This window comes from Sciurus carolinensis, chromosome 12 (assembly GCF_902686445.1).
Source record: "Sciurus carolinensis chromosome 12, mSciCar1.2, whole genome shotgun sequence".
NCBI lineage: Eukaryota > Metazoa > Chordata > Mammalia > Rodentia > Sciuridae > Sciurus > Sciurus carolinensis.
The window spans coordinates 110,223,447-110,244,415 of NC_062224.1; the positions used below are offsets into that span (position 1 = coordinate 110,223,447).

The 20,969-nt window shown below is 36.6% G+C and overlaps 1 protein-coding gene and 1 pseudogene across 5 annotated transcripts in view; one reads left to right on the top strand and one right to left on the bottom strand.

The window, feature by feature from the left end:
- Window positions 1-20,969, bottom strand: part of Rabgap1l (RAB GTPase activating protein 1 like) — a 663,388-nt gene that overhangs the window by 489,469 nt on the left and 152,950 nt on the right. For all 5 annotated transcript variants that reach the window (XM_047519817.1, XM_047519815.1, XM_047519816.1 and 2 more), the window contains exon 11: window positions 19,336-19,477. In XM_047519817.1, coding sequence (XP_047375773.1) covers window positions 19,336-19,477 — 142 coding nt within the window. The remainder of the gene's footprint in view (window positions 1-19,335; window positions 19,478-20,969) is intronic.
- Window positions 7,510-8,057, top strand: LOC124961077 (glucosamine 6-phosphate N-acetyltransferase-like; annotated as a pseudogene).

Consider the following 20,969-nt stretch of genomic DNA (forward strand, 5'->3'; position numbering starts at 1 on the left):
TCTGGCCCAACATTATTAAAATCACCTTCATAGAGGTTCATGACTATCAGATTAACCAAACTCCGCACGCAGGTTTTGGTTCTTACCCGACTGGTGCTGACAGCACCACAAACAGCCCCTCTTGGATAGTTTCCACTCCTTAGCCTACACTATACTGTCTTTGCTCTCCACAGATTGTTCTGGTCACTTTTCTACTTTTCTGCAGATCCTTCAGCTGTGCTTTCTCTTCCAGGATCCACTACTTAAACATTAGTGATTTTCTAATGTCTGCTTTTAACCTGTCTCTCTCAAACATTTCCCCACGGTAATTTCAGCCCTTCTCATTGCTTTATGCTGATGTCTCTCAAACCTTCATCTCTAACCATAAAACATCCCTCAGTTTGACTACTTCTAGTGAAAGAAAAATAATTCCACTTTAAAGTTCCACACTGAACTCAAAACCAATCTGTAATACTGAATGAACTTTATCCTCACCTTCAAACCTGATAGGCGGCTGACAGACATGAAGTGGCAGGAACTTGAGGTTAAGGGGATAATTCTATAGACTGCACCTACCTGTGGCCCTCCACATGCTTTCTTTTTTTGTTTTGTTTTGTTTTTTTGTTTTTTTGGGTGCTGGGGATCGAACTCAGGGCCTTGTGCTTACAAGGCAAGCACTCTACCAACTGAGCTATCTCCCCAGCCCCCACATGCTTTCTTAAAAAAAAAAAAAAAAAAAAAAAAAGGCAACTTCCGTCAGCCCATCATGGCCCTGCTCTGGCTTAAGTCAATAGGATACGAAATTCCTTGACAAACGACCTGTTAGCCTTACGGTGTTCCCCCGGGGCTATGAAAGTGAAGACTCCTCCCAGCCAATAATAACACAAATTTTGCTGAAGAAGGACTTTAGTGACCTTCACAAAGACCAGAGATTCTGAGGCCAGGAAAACTGAATAATTAAAAGCAAACCACAAAATGACCACAAAATGTTTTAAAAAAGCTTCAATTAGAAACAATCAGTATGAGCCAAGAAGACTGAGAGTTGCCTTGAGATCTTTGGCATATAATTGTAATCTCATTATAATATTAAAATCACCCCAAAGAGGCTTGGGTACCTATGGGTAAATCATAATGGGGAATAAAGGGGTACCATGTTACTCTCCTCTTTGAAACAACCTACCCTCTCCCTTGAGGGTGTCTTTCCTTTCTCCTCTGAAACTTTGCTGTAAGTCCACCATGGTTCATATCTGCCTTGAAATTTTCTTTTGTGAGAACACAAGAGTGGAGAGGTACAAAATGATCCTCTAGATTCCCAAGAACCACCGCCAGTAACAAAAATCTTCCTTTTCCTGTATTCCCTATCTCATTTATTGGCACCAAGATCATCTACTCACCTAAACTAGAAACCAGAATAAAACTTTTGATTCTTTCTCCTCCCTTCTTTTCTGCCACAGATGACATTCAGTTCATTTGTAAGCCTTAATTTTGCCTCCAGACTATTCTCAAGTCTATCTCTTCTGCCCCTCATTTCTGACATTTTGAGGGGGCCATTTTGATGCAGGTATGTTAAGACAACTCTATCGAATGGTTATATAAAAAAATGAAACCAGCCAAATTTAGCTCTCCTCTGAGATTAAAAAACACGGTGAACTTTTCTAATGCTTTATCTATACCATTTTAAGATCCCAGCAGCTGGTATTTCTGGATATTTTGCTGATTAATAAGTCAAAGCTGTGAGGTCACTTGGCTTGCCATTACTTCTAAATATATCCATTTTCTAGTAAGGTTATTTTTCAAAAGTAAGTGACTCTTCCTTTAAACGCACATCTGCACAACTTTCAAATCTTTTCACCTCTAAAGTGATCATCTCTGAATCATAAAATACCTTTCTAAGACTTGAATAACAATGAGTAATTTATCATGCATGCAAAGAGCATGAGAAGTTAACTTAAGGTATGCTTGCTGTCTAAAAGATTTCTTTTGAAGATAGTATTTTGGTTTCCAATAGATTTTTCTACAACTTGTCCTTTAAAGAAGTATGTGCAGTTTTTTTTTTTTTGTTTCCAAATATAATGAAAGATCCCTAAACAATGTTGAATGGAAGACTATTTCATGGTATATTTTCACAATGTATTGTATTATATGTTTCTAACCAAAGTCTGCAATTTTACAAACAAAATATCTAGAATATGAATACTATCTAGAATTATGTAATATCTAGACTATCTTGTCTATAAAGACAATCTTAAATACTATCATTTAGGCAACTATGAGTAGAACTGCAGCAATTCAGTTGTTTAAAGGTGATAATCTGCATTTTGTGTGTCATGAAACATCACAGGCTTTAGGGTTGGACTGACAAAAAGTTTTTGCACAATTATACTTAATTAACTAATTACCTCTATGACCTTAAATGATTCACTTAAAATTTGTTTCCTCTTATGAAGTATAAGAATGAATATGAATAATATGAATAAAATATGAAACTAGGTAGGTCCATTAAACATCTCATATATTATATGCCATAAAACAAATTATTAATCCATGTTACTTATCCTTCTTTAAAGTTAGCAAGATCAAAGTGGAAGACTTTTTCACTAAATCGGAGCAAAAGAGAGAATTTTTGAATACTAAGTTGTATAATGTTTTTAACAAATAGCACCTATCATTCTATTAATTTTGTTCTCTTACAATTCTAGTTCCATGTATCTTTGGAGAATGGCATTTTTGTTTTGTCACTAGAGGCGTTCCCAGAGAAGGGGACCTTGACTGAGGACAGTGGGGTCCCTGGCATTTGGGATACAAAAGAATTTCAGCATTTACAAGTCAGAAACATGTTCAGATTTATTTAGGAAAGCAGATACACATTCAAGGAAGAATGTGTGATATCTCAAGGGAGAAACCTCTTTTGGAGTAAAGCAAGAAAACACACCTTTGAGAGAATGTGGGCCATCTCCAGAGGAACAGCGAGCAACCCACTGGTCTAGGTGTTAATAATTTATAAAGGGACACCAGCTAGGAGCTGGACTAGAGCCTAGAGTAGACAGGGTGGAGTTACACAATTTGGGGTCAGTTTTCCAGCACTTGGGCATTACCCTCAGGTTACTTTGGGCAGGGAAGGGCATGGGTCAGTGGTGTGGATCAAGGGCATGGTCAAGACTGGGTTTACTCAAGAATGCTTGTTTTGCATTTCAAAGGTTCACAGGTGTATTCTGCATTCCAACAGGTCAAGGACACTTCTCATTTGAAACTCAATGCATTTTTATTTTTCTATAACCCCAAAATCTTTTCCACAGTATGACATTACTTGAAATCTTATTCAAATAACTTTCTGATAGATGCATGTCACACTTATTTGTCCTTCTTCAAGAGTACACAGTTCCATTATGTTATGGCCAGGCTATATGGGCAATGACCAAACAGACTTGATTTTACCCTGAGATTCCCTGACATGTAGGAAATACTTCTCCCGTGGTAACACCCCACTTCTGTACCCATCAACAGTTGCTTAGCACAACACGTCTGGCCACACAAAATGGCAATTCTTATACAATGTAAAATTGTTCTTTTTGTTTCCCATTTTTCTTGGACAATATACTCTGTCAGAGAATGATTGTCTGGACGTTAGTAACCATTATTTAACTTGTACTCAATTAGGGTTGTTTTGACCCACTTCCCCTTCTGCTTATGATTTTAGATCTCATGATGTTTGTAGTTTTGAATCAAAGCAACAGCCTCTTATGACTGATGTACTGACATCTTTACTTACGGTATAAAAGGTGTTCTAAATAACCCATGGAGGGGGATGAAGGGAGTAGACTTGCAGGCTGCCCTTTTGTCCCACCAGGTGATACATCCAGACCACCAGCTAGTAAATAAAGATGGTTCCATCTCCTGCTTTAAGATCAACCTGGTAATTTATTACAATTTCGCCATAACAATGATATTCTCTAACCACATGTGTTAGCAGATAAGAATGTGCACAAGCTTCTAGTCTGGTCCCAAAATCTGCATGTGATCTCTGCTCTTTTCCCATGAGTAAGCAGGGATGGTGAAGACCCTAAGAGTTCTTATAAATCTTATATAGGAAATAATAAAGTCCCACAATGGAAGAAAGGGCTGAACTCTGTGACGAATGGGACTCTGAAGTGATACTATGTGACTCCAGGCTAGGAAGCAAGGCGCTGCCATGTGGCCTCCTGTGCTCTCTGCTGGAAGACAGCCTTTTAACTGGAAGAGCATCACAGCAGCCCCTATGGGGAAGTCAATATGCAGAACTGATGATTCCTGCCAGAAACCAGCACCATTTTCACAGCTACATGAGCAAGTCCCCTGAAATTTCTGCAAACTTCCAGTACTTCCCAGTTCAGTTTTCAGATGACTAACGTGCCCAGACAATGTCTGGCTCTTCTCAAGAAACTGAGCCACAATTAAAGTATATGGAAAATAGGCCTCAAGGAAATTACTTTCCTGTTCCCCTACCTTCCCTCCCACCCCACCCTAAATGACTCGTCACAAAAACTACTCCCATGACCCAGCCCTTCCCGCCAAAATGGCCCACCAAAATTAACAAACTCCTCCCATGACCTGGTTCTGCCCAGGTCCTATGAAACCCAGATCCTCATCGTGGCCCACCACCATTTTCCCTGCCAAAAATGTGCCCTTCCAGTGCTGAATAAAACATCACTGGTCCATGAGGTCTCCCTCCATTTTCTTTTTGTATTCTCTTTCATGTGCTTTCACTTGGTTCCCTGACTGGGAAGAGGGTTTTGGGGATTCCTTTTACACGTCCCCATTCCAATGAACCTCCAGAAGGCTTAAGACAAGGGAAGGCAGCTGGCTGGGACCATCCCCCGCGATGCGGCATGAAGGTCTCATATCCTCGATCTAACCCACGTTCCTGATAACTCTGGCAATGTGTTTTCTTTACTCTCACTTGGTACTAGTGTTTGTCTCACAGAAGCACCACCCCCCAGACGACTTTACAACCTGTTATTTCTAAACTAGACTTTTACCCCAGACCCCTCAACTGACCCAAAACATCCCTAAAAGGGAAATCCAAACTGCTTTCCCTGTGCCACCCGACCCTCAGCATGCGGCAGCCAGGGCAGTCACAGTACAGTCAGTATAAATGATAGGGACTGGGTTGTGGCTCAGTGCTAGAGTGCATGCCTAGCACGTGTGAGGCACTGGGTTCAAACCTGGGCACCACATAAATTTAAAAAAATGAAGGTAATGTGTCCATATATGCCTAAAAAAAATTCTTTTTAAAATAAACAAAACAAGATAATGGGACAAGTTTCAAGTTAGTTAGTATCCTGCACTCTCAATGAGGCCCCAGCCAGAGGTCATGGAAGGAAAGGCAAAAATGCTGACCCCTAGAGGCTCAGGGATTGGTGAGCTTCCCCTTAGCCAAAGAAACAGCTTTCTTGGCACAGATGCCCATGTTTCCATTTTCATTTTATTTATTTTATAAATTATAGGACCACACCATAAGAAACTGACCTTACAAAGGAAAAATGGTTAAAATGCGCTGGGCTTGAGGTGTAACTCAAACAGCAGATTCCCTTGGCTTCTGCCAGATCTCACCAAGGCTTACAATTGAAATGTAAATTGCAGAGGCCCTCCCCAGCTTATAGGACTTGGGACCACAGGAGGAAAAAGGTACCACTTTAAATTCAAGCTGCTCGTCTTCTTTACCTTGAGAATCTTTACCTAGATATTTCAGAGCTCTTGTTCTTTCAATATCTGAACTCACCCTAATCTGAGCCAAAGTAACCTCTGATCTGATAAAGGTTTACTCCTTTATCATGTTATTTTTTTTTCTAGGACTCTTTTTTTGTTGTTGTTTTTCTATCATATATTTTTGAGCTACGGTTGATGGTGAATTCACATTTGATCCTGCATGCCTAAATTAATAATTTTTCTGATCAATCATATTTTATCTAATTATAGAGGCTTTTACACTGTTTTTGTTCAGAGGCCACTTTTTCAAGGGCTAGGTCTCACTCTATTAAAGGCTTTAATAAACGTGTAGCAATGCAGGGGAGATTTACTTACAAAAAGCTTTGTTTCTTATTTTGTGTATGTGTGCACACTTGTGTATTGTGTCTCCACATGTGCTTGTGTCCATATATTATGTATATGGTATGAAAATTGGCATGTAGATAAATGAGTGCTCATAAATTAAACTTTAAAAGAAAAATGGGTTCAAATACCTTTAGTTCACATGATTTAATAAGTTCAATTTAAATTTGGTAAACAGATAAAGATGTCTTTTAAATTACTAACTCAAAAGTTTTTCTAGGTAGTCAATTAATGGACTACAATTAATTTCTACAAAATGTCTACAATGTAATGTCTATTGTTTCTAGGATTTTTTCCTCAACAGGAAGAGATGACTAATGCTGCTCACTACACTAGTCTGATAAGTAAATTAGATTTAACATCAATAGGATTAATCTTCATAAATGTGTTTTAGAGACACCCGACTAATTTACAAAGTTCAAGTATTAACTGCTAAATATACAATCAAGTACTCTTCACTTCTTGAATTCCACAGGATAATAGATTTAAACATGTGTTTTCACAAATTGGCAAATGGAAAAGGTTTGATTGCTTTATCTATGTCTTCAATGAAAATAAGATTACTAAGAGTTCTAACAGGTATAATTTTATATGCAAAAGGTCCAAAAGCTTCCATTATATTTCAAACAAAGTACTGTAAATAGCATAAAATATTTCATCTCGTTAAAATGGAGTAATTTGTCTGAACTCAGAGATTTCAGAGGATTGTTCCAGAATGAAAATTTTAAGAAGGGGTCAACAGCTAGGAAAGAGAAACAAGAAGGTTCTAGATATACAAAAGTATTTTTTAAATGTTTAAAAGAAATGTTTCTGGATAATAAAGTCTTCTATGTGGTAAGGTAGGCTAAGTAAGCTGCAGAAAGTTTGTGAAGGGTAAATTTCAAAAAGTTTTTGGGTAAATTGGTCATATATATAATTAGCATAATCAATTTAAAGCTATTGAAGGGTTTTTCCTAAGGTGAAATATTAATGTACTTGTATAAACCAAAGTTTAAGCTATGTTAGAGCAACTGGTTTTAAAGAAATTGGGTTTTATACAACTCTGGTTATACAACTGTTGTTTTAGAGTTTCATGCTATATTATAGAGTCTAGATTTTTCTTTAAAAACTCAACTTGGGTTCTGGGCCCCACACCGTAGCCTCACCCTCCTGGGCCCGCCCGGGCCGCCCATCGGCAGGCTCTGCTCCACCCCCAGCCTGGTGGGTGGCCTCTGCGCCTCTGCCAGCGTTTGCCTGTGCGCGGTGCTGCATGAGCTGCAGGAGATGGGAGGAGGCGTTGGCCCTGCCACAATTGGGTCATGGTTCCCGGCTGTGGCGCCGGCGGTGCAAGAGGAAGTGGACGCGCTGAAGCTGGATCCGGTGCTGCGTAGCCAGGTGGAAGAGAGTCCCACGCGTGTGAAGAGCAGCGCCGACGGCTGGGTCTCTACTGACCTTACTGGAAAGATGAAACCTGATGAAATGCCCATGTTTGACCCAAGTCTACTCAAAGAAGTAGACTGGAATCAGAATACAGCAACATTTTCCCCAGCAATTTCTCCAACACATCCTGGAGAAGGTTTGGTTTTGAGGCCTCTTTGCACTGCTGACTTAGAGGTATTTTTAATGTACTGGGTCAGCTAACAGAGACTGGAGTTGTCAACCCTGAACAGTTTATGAAATCTTTTGAGCATATGAAGAAATCTGGGGATTATTATGTTACAGTTGTGGAAGATGTGACTCTAGGGCAGATTGTTGCTACAGCAACTCTGATAATAGAACACAAATTCATCCATTCCTGTGCTAAGAGAGGAAGAGTAGAAGATGTTATTAGTGATGAATGCAGAGGAAGGCAGCTTGGCAAACTGTTATTATCAACCCTTACTCTGCTAAGCAAGAAACTGAACTGTTATAAGATCACTCTTGAATGTCTACCAGAAAATGTTGGTTTCTACAAGAAATGTGGATATACAGTATCTGAAGAAAACTACATGTGTCGGAGGTTTCTACAGTAAAGAATTGTAAGAGGAGCTCATGCTACAATGCTTCACTCTTCCTAGAATTAAAAACATTTTTGTTACTGCAACCCAGTGACCTCCATAAGTAGTGGACTGAAAAAAACATTGTAATTCTACAAGTTTAATGACGCTTAGAAGATTACTTTGAGATGGTGAGACAGTCTGCGAGTTTAGATTTCAAATGAATATTAACAAAAGGAATGATTTTTAACCAAAGGAATATATTTTTAACTTGAATCTTTTCTTGCATTGTATTTTTCTAAAGGTTGGCTTTGTTTCTTGATTGTCAAGAGTATGGGTAGTAAGGAGTTGTATAGTCTGCTGTCTTTGCCGCTCATTTTTAAAAAGTATACATTCACAAAATTAAATATTTTGTTTCAAAGAAACATCTAAATACACAAAGGTGCATCATTTCTCATATTATAGGAAGTTGGATAAATTAGTCATAATTAAGTAGTGTATCTAACATTTGTTGATTCTAATGCTGGCAAACAACTTTGTCAGCATTGTAAAAAGGAGAAAAATTAGCTTATAAAATGTGACAAGATTTAAAGTACAGTAGTTTAAATGTTTCACTAAAAGTTTATATAGTTCTATGGAGATCAAGTACCACCTGTCTTAACTGTAAAACAAATTATTCATTGCCCAAAGGCATAATAATGGGTCATCCAAGGAGGTATGCTCTGGTGTAATTGTGTGTGGTACTGGGGATTGAACCCAGGGTAAGGTACCTTTTAATAGTGAAGAAGCAGCTCTGGGCATACCTGATTCTCTTTTTCATGGGTATCTAAAACCTTTCTTTTGACAATGTTTTTAGGAAATATGAAATGATTATAAAATTGAGTGGGATATTTTAAAATGTATGGTACTGTATTTGTAACATTGTTAAAGTACTGATGGAAGCTTTTCTATTTAACGTAATTATAATGGAACTATTATTCTGATCACTATCTTGTTTTGATTTTATTTCAATTATTAAAGTTGAAGAATTTGATACTTATTAATGGTACTAATCTTTTGCATTCCATGTTACATTAAACCTGTTCATATGAATGGTCTGTTAAAAACAACAACAACAAAAAAACTCGGTTAATAGCACCCCAGTTACACTGATGTTTTATATTACTAACTTCTTGGTATAATAAATGTATTCATATCTTCTAGTTATACAAGTCTTTAAAGTATGAGGTTTAAAAGAGCATTTTATCAAGATGGTTTTCTCCAAACTAAAGTTGTCTATAATGGTAATTTAAGACTTAAAAAAATAATAAATTTAATTTGGGATTTATTTATATCACTTAATGTTCTGTAACTAGACCTGTTATCAATAAGATATATGCAAAATTTTATGTCACTTTTTATACTGGGGTAGAAATTTAAATGTAATTTTAAAAGATAATGAGAGGGCTGGGGTTGTGGCTCAGTTTATAGAACTCTCCTAGCATGTGGAGGCACTGGGTTCAATTCTCAGCACCACATATAAATTTTAAAAAAAAATCCATCAACAACTAGAAAAGAATTTTTAAAAAGATAACGAGAGCCTGATGTGTTTAATAAAGGTTAATATTGTGAAATGCAAAAATAGTTTGCCATTTTCCTACAAAAGGGGGCTGAGCTCTTAGCTTTTGTATGATTCATACTTTGGATGTAATGTTATACTGTGATAGCTAACATTCATATAGACTCATGAAGCAATATATAAACTTTATAAAATTATATTTAAGAAAGAGACAAAACTCAGTTTCAGGGATAAAACACTTTACCTAAGATCTGCCAAGAGTACTACCTCACTTAAGACTCTGCCTCTCACCTCACTCCATGGTAAGTTAATTTTAAAGTAGGCTTGACTTAAGCTCATTTAAAGTTATATTCAAAGAATAAATTTTTGTTATAAAGATTACTGTGGTCTCAAAACAAACAGGAGATATAATATATAACTAAGATTTAAGGTTATAAAAATTATATTTCTTAGTTCACAGTTATTATGCAAACTCAGTATATTTTTACTCTTGCTAATTTCACTCTATAATTTCCTTATAAACTTAAATGTTATCTATCAATGCCTTACAGAAGTACAACTTTAAATATAAAAACCTGAGCTAATTTGAGATAGTAAGTAGACAGAATGTAAGGCTACCCTCCAGTACTAAAACAGACACCAATTAAATAGAAGGAGTAAATGACTATGGAGTTACAGACATTAAAGTTAAAATCCACTTTAAGACTACTTTAAAACTGGTGAAACTGGCTTGCCGAATGTTTAAGACCAAAGCTCTGAGTCACATGACACATCTATGAGACCCTGGAGGACAGACAGCTGACCAGTGCACAAGCAGCAAAAGAGGAGGTTAATTGGAGAAGGGAGACGTCCCTGATGCTTCCAAGGGAAGCCACATCATCAAGGAAACTCTAAGTCATCCTAGTAGATGGCACTAAAAAAGCTAAGAGGCTGCTCTCAAATTCCCAAGAGTGAACCCTAAGGGAATTCAGCTGACTCTTAACAATAGATAGGAACAAGGTCAATTTAACCAGTTTGATCTCAAACACCTAGCAAAAACAATTAAAACCAAAGTACAACCATTCCTGTGCATTTGAAAACAAAAGGCAGTTCTTTTAACTGTATAAGACGTACACTTGTGTTAGACCCACAGGCTTGGTGCTCCCCAAACTCTCAAGACATTTTTTCCTTTGTGAGGCTCATATTTACCCCTACCAAAAATTGGATTGGCCTCTGTACTTTAGTCTTCCAACTCTCAAATTGATGTTTTACCTAACAACCAAAGTTATCTTTCGCAATAGCAGTGCACAATATACACTAGAGCACCCTTCAGTTTATTCCCTTATTCATGGGGCTAGAGATATCCACCAAGGCTGGCACAGGAGCAGAGGGATTAGGAACCTCTCCTCGCTGCTCTAAAAATTGTCAGCATAGGTTACTGAAGATATCCACCAGGTTGCCAATTCAATACTCACTTTATGAAATCAATTGGATTCCCTGATGTCTGTCATCCTGCAAAATCTTCAGGGTCTAAATCTCCTTACTGCAAAATAAGGTGGCCTCTTCCTCAGGGAAGAATGTTGCTTCTATGTCAATCAACCAGCACTAGTAAGGGGATAATGTTAAACCACTACAGGACCAGTTGGAACAGCAGACACAAGAACTAGGTGATTCCTGGTGGGCCTTATTGTGAAACCTAAAATGGTGGACCTCCTGGCTTCTCCCTCTTTTAACCTCTCTAATACTCATTTTTTCTTGTAATAGCCTTTTCCCCTGCTTTGTTTTCTTTTATACAGAAGCAACTTCTTGACAAGGTCCAGCCCAGACCACCTTCCAAAAACATGCAAACATTTTCCTCCATCACTTACAACCTGACTCTCCTGAGTCCCATAAGGAAGAAATCACCCAAAATAATGCTGAAGTTCCCTTCATGCTACGCCTCACTGAAGCCACAACTGCTAGGACTGGAAGCCTAAAATACCTCCCACCTCTTTATCCTCTTCCTGATATCTGATAGGGGTTCCCCTACTATGCCCCTTCTCAGCAGGAAGTAGCCAGATAAGATGACATCACCCCAACTCAGAGTCTGTAATGAAGGATATGGAAAACAGATCCCAAGGAAATTACCTTCCTATTCACCTACCTGCCCTCCTACCCCACCCTAAATGATCCCACCATCAAAATTCCTCCCATGATCTGGCCCTACCCTGCAAAAGGGCCCACCCAAAGTAACGAAGTCCTCCCATAACTTGGCTCTGCTAAGGCCCTATAAAACCCAGATCCTCCTGGTGGCCGGCTGCTAACTTTCCCCCCAAAAATGTGCCCCTCATGTGCTGAGTAAAACATCATTGGTTCATGAGGTCTCCCTCCATTTTCTTTATCTTTTTGTATCCTTTTTAAACATAAACTACAGAATGGTAGAAAATATTTACAAAATATATCTGATAAAGAACTTTATAAAGAATTGTTATAATCATTGAGACAAATAACCCAGTTTTAAAAACAAAACATCTTTAAATAGACACTTGACAAAAAAATTTACAAATGGCAAAAATCATATAAAAATGTATAATGACATTAGTAATGGGAAAATACAAGTTAATACCACAAGATACCATAACACATCGACTAGAATAGCTAAAAATTTTTTTAACTGGCAAAGCGAAATATTGATAAAAGTATGGGACAATGGACTAATATGTTGCTGGTAGGTATGGTAAATGGTACAACTACTCTATAAAGCAACTTGGTAGATTCTTATAAATTAATACACTTACCATAAGACTTCAGCCAGTCCACTCCTAGGTATTTACCCAAGTGAAATGCACTTGGTAAACACATATTCATCAAAGAATTGCACTTGAATATTAATAGCAGCATTATTCATAAAAAGCAATAGCTAGAAAGAACTTGAAATCCCATTAACTGATGACTAAACAAATTATGACAAATCTCTATAATAGATTACTATTCAGCCATGAAAAGAAATGACAACTGGCACAACATAGATAAATCTCAAAAGCACTACACTATGTGAAGAAGTCAGACACAAAAGACTATGTACTAAGCAATTCCATTTATGTGAAATTGCAGAAAAGACAAAACTAGAGAAAGAAGACCAGTGAACTGTAGGGTCCAAAGGTGAGGGGAAAGAACAAACTATTCAAGGACACAAGAGAAGCTGTGAGGGGTAAAGGAAATGCTTTATAATTCTCAGGTGGCTACAGAGATGCATTAAATTTTCCAAACTCAACAAACAATACATTCAAAACAGGCTCTACCAACTGTATGTAAACTATACCTTCCCATAGTTTAATAGTTCTTTATTATTGGTACACTATAATCATTTAAAAAATGGGATTCATTATGCTATATTCATATATGCACACGACATAATTTGATCAATCCCATTCCCCAGTGCTTTGCTGCTTCTTCATCCAAACACTACATTAAAATTGCTAGGCAAAAATCAAGCAGATGTCCTATTTTAAAGAGTGAGAGAACTGAAAGAAGGGACTGTAATTAGAATGACCTGAGACTTTTGTTTAGGGAACTGATGAAGGAAAATGGATGGCATGAGTAGTTAGACAGTGCCAACTAGAAAACCACAGAGGGGGGAAAATTCATATAATCCATCACATCCATAGTTAAAGAAAGCATATATTAATAAAACTGGCAATGGTCAACAGATAAATTTAAAAATGTTCAACATCACTTCATCATCAGGGAAATGCAAATCACAACTATAATGAGATATCAGTTCATACCTATTAGAAAAGTTATTATCAAAAAGACAAAAGATAAAAAGTACTGGCAAGAAATGGGCAAAGTTAACCTTGGTACATTGTTGGTGAAAATATAAATTAGTATAGTCATTTTGGAAAACAGTTTGGAGAGTCCTCAAAAAATTAAAAACAAATTTATCACTTTATCCAGCAGTACCACTCTGAATATCCATAGGAAATGAAATCAGTATGTTAAAAAGATATTTGTACTCTTATATTCATGGAAGCATCATACTCAACAGCAAAGATATGGGATCAACCTAAGGTCCATTGATGCATAAATGGATGAAAAAAATGTAATATAATACATAATTAAATACTATGTTGCCTATAAAGAGAATGAGATTCTGCTATTTGCTGTAGCATGGATGAACCTGATGGACACTATGCTAAGTGAAATAAGTCAAGCATAGGAAGACAAATACTGCCTGATCTCACTAATATATGAAATCTTTAGAAACTCAAAATCACAGCAGCAGAGAACAGATAGACAGTAGATACTAGAGGCCTGTGGATGAGAGGAATGATGAAGAAAGAAGAGATGTTGGTATAAGTGCCAGGCAGGCAGAAAGAATAAGCTTTAGTGATACATGGTAATCAGTGTTAACACATTTTTGGAAGTTGCTAAAAGAACAGATCTTAAATGTTCTCACCACATAAAAATCAAGTATGTGAGTTGAAAGATCTGTTAATTAATTAATCCTAAGTGAATACATATATCAAAACATTGTAGTTTCTCTTGTGCCAGGCTAGCTCAGACGCGGGGTCAGGACGCAAGGTCAAGACCCAGACTCCAGGAGTTGGGTGGAAGCAGGTTTGTGGCGAGCAGCCTGCAAACTCATTTATTGTGGGAACAGCTATACATTTTATAAGTTTCTTGCCCAATCACAATGTGCCACAGGGGATCAGACCACCAGGCTCCTATATGGGTTCCCTTGGTAACACTGAGTCAACTTGGGGCAGTTGTTTACTTTCCTAGGTGGCCAAAGCGGAACACTCCTCCCCACAGGTTTACACACTTGAGACGTTCACTGCTGCCAGCCAAGAACTAGGATTTCTTCCAACAAAACATCACACTGTATTTTACAAATATAAACCATTTTAAATAAAAAATATTTTTAAAAATAAACATTTAGGTATAAAAAATAAAAATGGGAAAAAGACTCAATAGACACTTTAATCAAAGAAGGTATACAAATGACAAAGACATATAAAAGACTTGACATTTTATGTTGTTTGTTATTAAAAATGAAAAGAACTTTGAGATACTACTACATATCTCTAAGGATGCTAAAATCTTAATAAAAAAAAATACCAAATTCTCACAATTTACTGTAATTCATTGATGATAGGAAAGCAAATTGGCACAGCCATATAGAACACTATTTGGATTTATTACTAAGACTTTCTCTATATAATGTAGTAATCACACTCCTATGCATCTACCTAGATGAACTAAATATATGTCCACAAAAACTCCTGCATAAATATCTATGGCAGATTTAATTTATTGACAAAAACTGGAAGGAACCAAAATATCTTTCAATAGATGAATGGATTAACAAACTGTGGTATATCTATACAATAGAGTGTTAGAGAACAGTAAAAAGAAATGAAGGGGCTGGGGTTGTAGCTCAGTGGTACAGTGCTTGCCTAGTACATGTGAGACACTGGGTTCAATCCTCGGCACCACATAAAAGTAAATAAATAAAAAGGTATTGCACCTATCTACAACTAAAAAAATACTTTTAAAAAATTAGGTATCAAGTCACAAAAAGACATGAATTTTAAAGCTGTGAGACTATTTTGTATAATACTGTAGTGGTGAATATATGACACTATGCACTTGTCAAATCCCATGAAACTAAACAATCCTAATATAAATTGTGTACTTTATTTAATAATAATGTATCAATATAGCTTCATCAATTATAACAAATGTACCACACTACAGTAAAAAGCTAATAATAGGGTGATCTGTGAACCATTCTTTCTGTGAAAAAATGGTTATATAGTAACTCTCTACACTGTATATACTCAACTTTCTGTAGATCTAAAAATTTGCCAAAACATAAAATCTAGTAATTATTTTTTTCCTGTACCATGTATTAAAATGCCCACTATAGCAGAGTTAGAAAGCATTCATGCAAAACACCCTGCTTTGAAGAATCAGAGAGTTAAAAGAGGATACCATAAGGGGTAGTTCACATGTTAGAGCAGAGAGGATATTCACACAGACAAGACCAGGGTTTAGGAGACCGGTCCTGGTTAGGAGACAAAGCAAAATGGAAAAGCATAAGGAAGTTGAGGGTGATGACTGAATAATCAAGAAGTAACCAGTTCTTTTGCTTAACAAAAGAGAAAGCAGTCAGGCAAGGTGACACACACCCGTAATCCCGGAATCCCGGCATCTCAGGAAGCTGAGGCAGAAGATTGAAACCTAAGCAACAGCAAGAGGCTAGGCAACTCAGCACTTAGTGAAGCCCTAAGCAGAATCAAAAATAAAATGAGCTGGGGATGTAGCTCAGTGGAAAAGCAACTCCAGGTTCAATCCCCAGTACCAAAAAAGGGGGACGGGGGTGGGAACAAAAGATTTAAAATTTAGCAGAATTAAGAAATAAAATGTGGGGCTGGGGTTGTAGCTAAGTGGGGGAGTGCTTGCCTAGCACATGTGAGGCACTGGATTCTTCCTCAGCACCACATAAAAAATAAATAAAAATAAATGAAGATACCGTGTCCATTTATAATTTAAAAAAAAAAAAGAAGAAATGTCAAAATGTCAGGAGGTATTGTCAATAAGAAATAATTTAGAGAAATACCTTCTTAACCGTAAATTTAATCAAATAAGGAAAGCAGTTTGGAGATTCCTTACAAAACTTGGAATGGAACCACCATTTGACCCAACTATTCCACTCCTTGGCCTACACCCAAGGAACTCAAAATCAGCATACTACAGTAACGCAGCCACATCAATGTTTATAACAGCTCAATTCACAATAGCTAGATTGTGGAACCAACCTAGATGCCCTTCAACAGATGAATGGATAAAGAAACTGTGGTATATAAACAGAATGGAATATTATTCAGCCATAAAGGAGAATAAAATTATGGCATTTGCAGGTAAACGGATGGAGTTGAAGTTATCATACTAAGTGAGATAAGCCAATCCCAAAAAATCAAAGGTCAAAAGTTTTCTCTGATAAGTGGATGCTGATACATAGCGGGAGGGTGGGAGGGGTAAGGGAAGAATGGAGGAACTTTGGATTATGTAAAGACAAGTGAGGGGAGGGGAAGGAGCAGGGGGAAGGAAAGATGGTAGAATGAGACAAACATCATTACCCTATGTACACGTATGATTACACAAATGGTGACTCTACATCATACAAAGCTGAGAAATGAAAAGTTGTACTCTTTGTGTACAATGAATCAAAATGCATTCTGCTGTCATGTATAACTAAATAGAACAAATACTAAAAAAAGAAAAGTCAGACTCAGAAAGCCAAGAGTCATATGTATTCTCTCACATATGAAGTTAAAAAAGGGCAGTGGGATGGCATCAGAAGAAAAACCAGTAGGGTAGAAGAAAGGGGCCAGGGGAGGCAGTGGGGAATAAAATTGATCAAATTACATTATATGCACGTACAAATAAGCACAAGGAAACCCACTACTCTATAATTACAGTGCATCAGGAAAATAAAATTTAAAAAGAAATGGAAATGCTGGAACTGCAAGGGACCCCAAATAGCCAAATTAATCTTAGAAAAGGAAAAGAGATTGAAGACACACATTTCCCAATTTCAAAACTTACTATAAAAATACAGTAATCAAGAAAGTTTGGTACTGGGATAAAGACAGGCATATAAAACATTTGTAGGACAGAACTGAGAGTCCAGAAATAAAGCCACATATCTATCACCAAATAGTTTTCAACAAGAGTGCAAAGACCATCTCTTTCAAAGAGTGAAAGGATCGTCTCTTCAACAAACGAAGCTGGGGCAATTAGAGAGCCATATACAAAAGAATGGCAGACCTCAAATTCACATCACATTGGAAAAAAAGAAAGAATCAAAAACCTAAATAGAAGAACCATAAATCCCTTAGAAAAAAACTGAGGTAAATATTCATGACCTTGATTTGCAAATGGATTCATAAATGTGATACTAAAAGCACAAGCAAAAAAGGAAAAAAAGGAAAACTGCACTTCTTTAAAAATTTTTTTGTATGAAATGTCACTATCAAGAAAAATAACCTACTATGCAATGCAGGAAAACATTTGCACAGAATATATTAAGAACTCTTACAACTCAACAAAAAGGCAAAGAACACAATTTCAAAATAGACAAAGGATATGAACAGACATTCCACCAAAGAAAATAACTAAAATGGCCAACAAGTACATGAAAGGATACTTAGCATCGTTATCATTAGGGAAATGTAAACCACAACAACAAACAACAACTTTACACCTACTATGACACTAAATTTCAAACAAGAAAAATAAAAACAAGTTTTGGCAAAGTGGTAGACAAACTGGAACTTCTGTACCCTGCTATCAGGAAGGTAAAATGGTTGAACTGCTATGGAAACCAGTTTGGCAGTTCTTAAAAACATAGAAAATAGAATTCCCATGTGATCAAAAATTCAACTTCTAGCTACATACCTACCAAAATTGAAAACGGGTATTCAAAGAAATACTTGTAAATTATGTGATAATATTTGTGTACAACAGTTAACTGGTAGAACAACTCAGATGTCCATCAGCTGAAAAAAGGATAAAGTAGTGTATAGCTATATAACTGAATATAAAAAGAAATAAAAAGCCAAACACAAAAGATCATATTTTATGATTCCATTCATATAAATTACCCAGAATTGGTAAGCCCACAAATATAGAAAGCAAATTAGTGGTATACAAGGCCTAAGGAAAGGGGGTAACGAGGACTGACTTCTTAGGTGTGATGTTTATTTCATTGGAGATGAAAATATTTTGACACTACAGGTGATGGTTTCCCAACAGTATGAATTTCTAAATTCCACTGAATTGTATACTTTTAAGTGGTTAATTTCCTGTTATGTGAATTTTGCCTTAGTTTAAAGAGAGCTGCTTGTATGTTTTAGTCACTTGGATAACTTGGAAGAATAATATGGTAATTATAAATGCCAGTGTCAGAACATACAGCCTGGGTTCAGATCTCAGCTTTGTCATTTCCAACCAAGTGACATAAACAAGTGACTTTACGCTGTCTCTGCCTCTGTTTCTCATCCCTAAAACCAAGTTGATAAAGAATACTTGTAGAACTTTCTAAGAATTAAATAAGTTAACGCATCTGAAACACTTAAATGATACCTTGCAGATAGTAAATGCTCAAAAAATACTAACCAAAAACAGCTATTATTTTATGATAACGAAAAAGGGGAATCACTTCATATAGTGAAAGACTAAGAATTCTAAGATTGTTTTTCAAAGATGGTATGAATTCATAAATTCACTATTCTTAAATCCTATCCTATGGGCAGACAACATAAGTGCCTAAAGTAAAGAGTGTCATTTAACCCTAATTCCTATACAAAGCGTCCTGTGCACAGAGCCAAAGGCTGTGTGACTCTCCTGAGGTTGGTTAGCATCTCTGAGCAGCATCCATGTAGTAAAAAGAAAAGAGAGCATGCTATTTCAAAATAGTGAATAATAAGGGGTCAGCAACAACAAAAATCAAGTCAGAACTGAATAATGTCAAACATGAAGTAGGACATATGCCAGTGAGGTTCTAGAAATACTTGAGAAAATTTGAAACTTCTCATTAAATTCTTCAAAAATACTTGAAGTAAAATAGAAAGCAAACAGCACAAAGTGTCAACTTAAATAGTTGCATATGTGGCACTGGAGACTGTGCAACACACACACACACACACACACACACACACATATACACACCTGAGAAGATCATAAGTAAAGCAATTACTAAAGAGGAACTGAGTAAGTCTCACTTCTTACCCTCTTCGGCTTCATCCTCCTGAGGTGACAAAGGACCCCCTCCACTCGTAGGAGTGACAGGTTCCTCCTTGTCAGACTCCCGCTGTAGACTCACCACCTCATATATCACATCTCCAGCACTGGTATGGCCTTTTCCCTCAGACTGAGAAAAATAAAACCACACATGTAAATATTAGAGATTTAAAGAAAATACTGAAAGAAAAATATTTCAATGGCTCATTAAAAAAAATAGAATGAAGAGTAGAACATGTTTATCTATAGTATGTCCAAAACTGAGTAAACATTAAAGTTCATTGTTCTTCACATGATATTCCAAATGTATTGTTCCCTTAGCATTATTATAACCAACACAATGAAACCTACTAACCATTTTGAGAGAACTCAATTCTTTTTCATGAGAAACACTTGAGATACCACAGGATGCAGGACAGATAAGCATACTGGACTCCTGGAACCACCTCACACAGAGGTAAAGAGATATCCACTGTACCTCATGATTCACTAATTCATGGAAGTAGTGTGTACCTTACAAACAGCCTGCATTCTAAATGGAGGGAAAATGAGGGCAACTATCAAATAACTCACCTTCACAAGGCCCATGTTGCCCTACACAAACTGCCCCTGCCTCTCCTTCCACCCCCATCTCGTGCCCATTCTACCACCACATTCCAGTCCCACTGGCTTATCTTGCTTCAGCTCCTTCAACCGTTTGAACTCCTTCCTAACTTAAGGTCTTAAGACATCTCTTTCCTCTGCCAATATAGTGTTTCTTCCATTCTCTATTAACTCGCATCCACCCCAGATCCTAACCTCCAATGTTACTTCTACAAAGAGATTTTCCAGACTTCTATTCCCAATCTAAGTTCCATATGTTTTGATTCTCATAAACCCTGTCCATCCCCTTCATTACACTGACAACAAAATAATCACACACTTATTTTTACACTTATTTATTCATTTTACACTTATTTCTCTCATCCACAAGATAGAAACAACCATAAGGGCAAGGACTGTGTTGATTTCAATAAAAAAATCAGGTGGTACATGACACAAAGTAAATGTATGTGAAATAAATGACCAAAATAATGGTAAAACACATGAATTTGGGATCAAATAGACCTGAGCCTACACTCAAATTTCACTTGCAGTCTCATTTGTGAAACTGGACAAATTATTAAGCTGACTCATAGTATCTGTATCATAGTAGTGGTGTAACAAATATCACCACTACTCCTCTAAACTGTTAAGAAGATTAAGTGACATTTGAAGTTCACAGGAGAGTCTGGAAGAAATGCATTATTATGTTTCAACATCATACTAGATTCTAAAACATATAATGTGAGAACACAGGTGTATAGAGATACATTTATCTCTACTATCTACTTCTTCTGTACTATATTTAAAGTTACAAAAATATAACAATTTCAATTATTAACTGTTTTCAAGAATTAATTCTGAATTAGTCAAATTTCAAGTGTATCTTAAACCATTTCCAAGAATAAAAATTAAAATTGTCCATTACACAGCAAATAGGGAAATAAAAGATAGCCATGAAAAGTTAAGTGGTTAAGTTTAAAGAAACCAAATTATTGTTATTTTTCTACTATGTTCTAGAAACACAGGACTCGATTCAT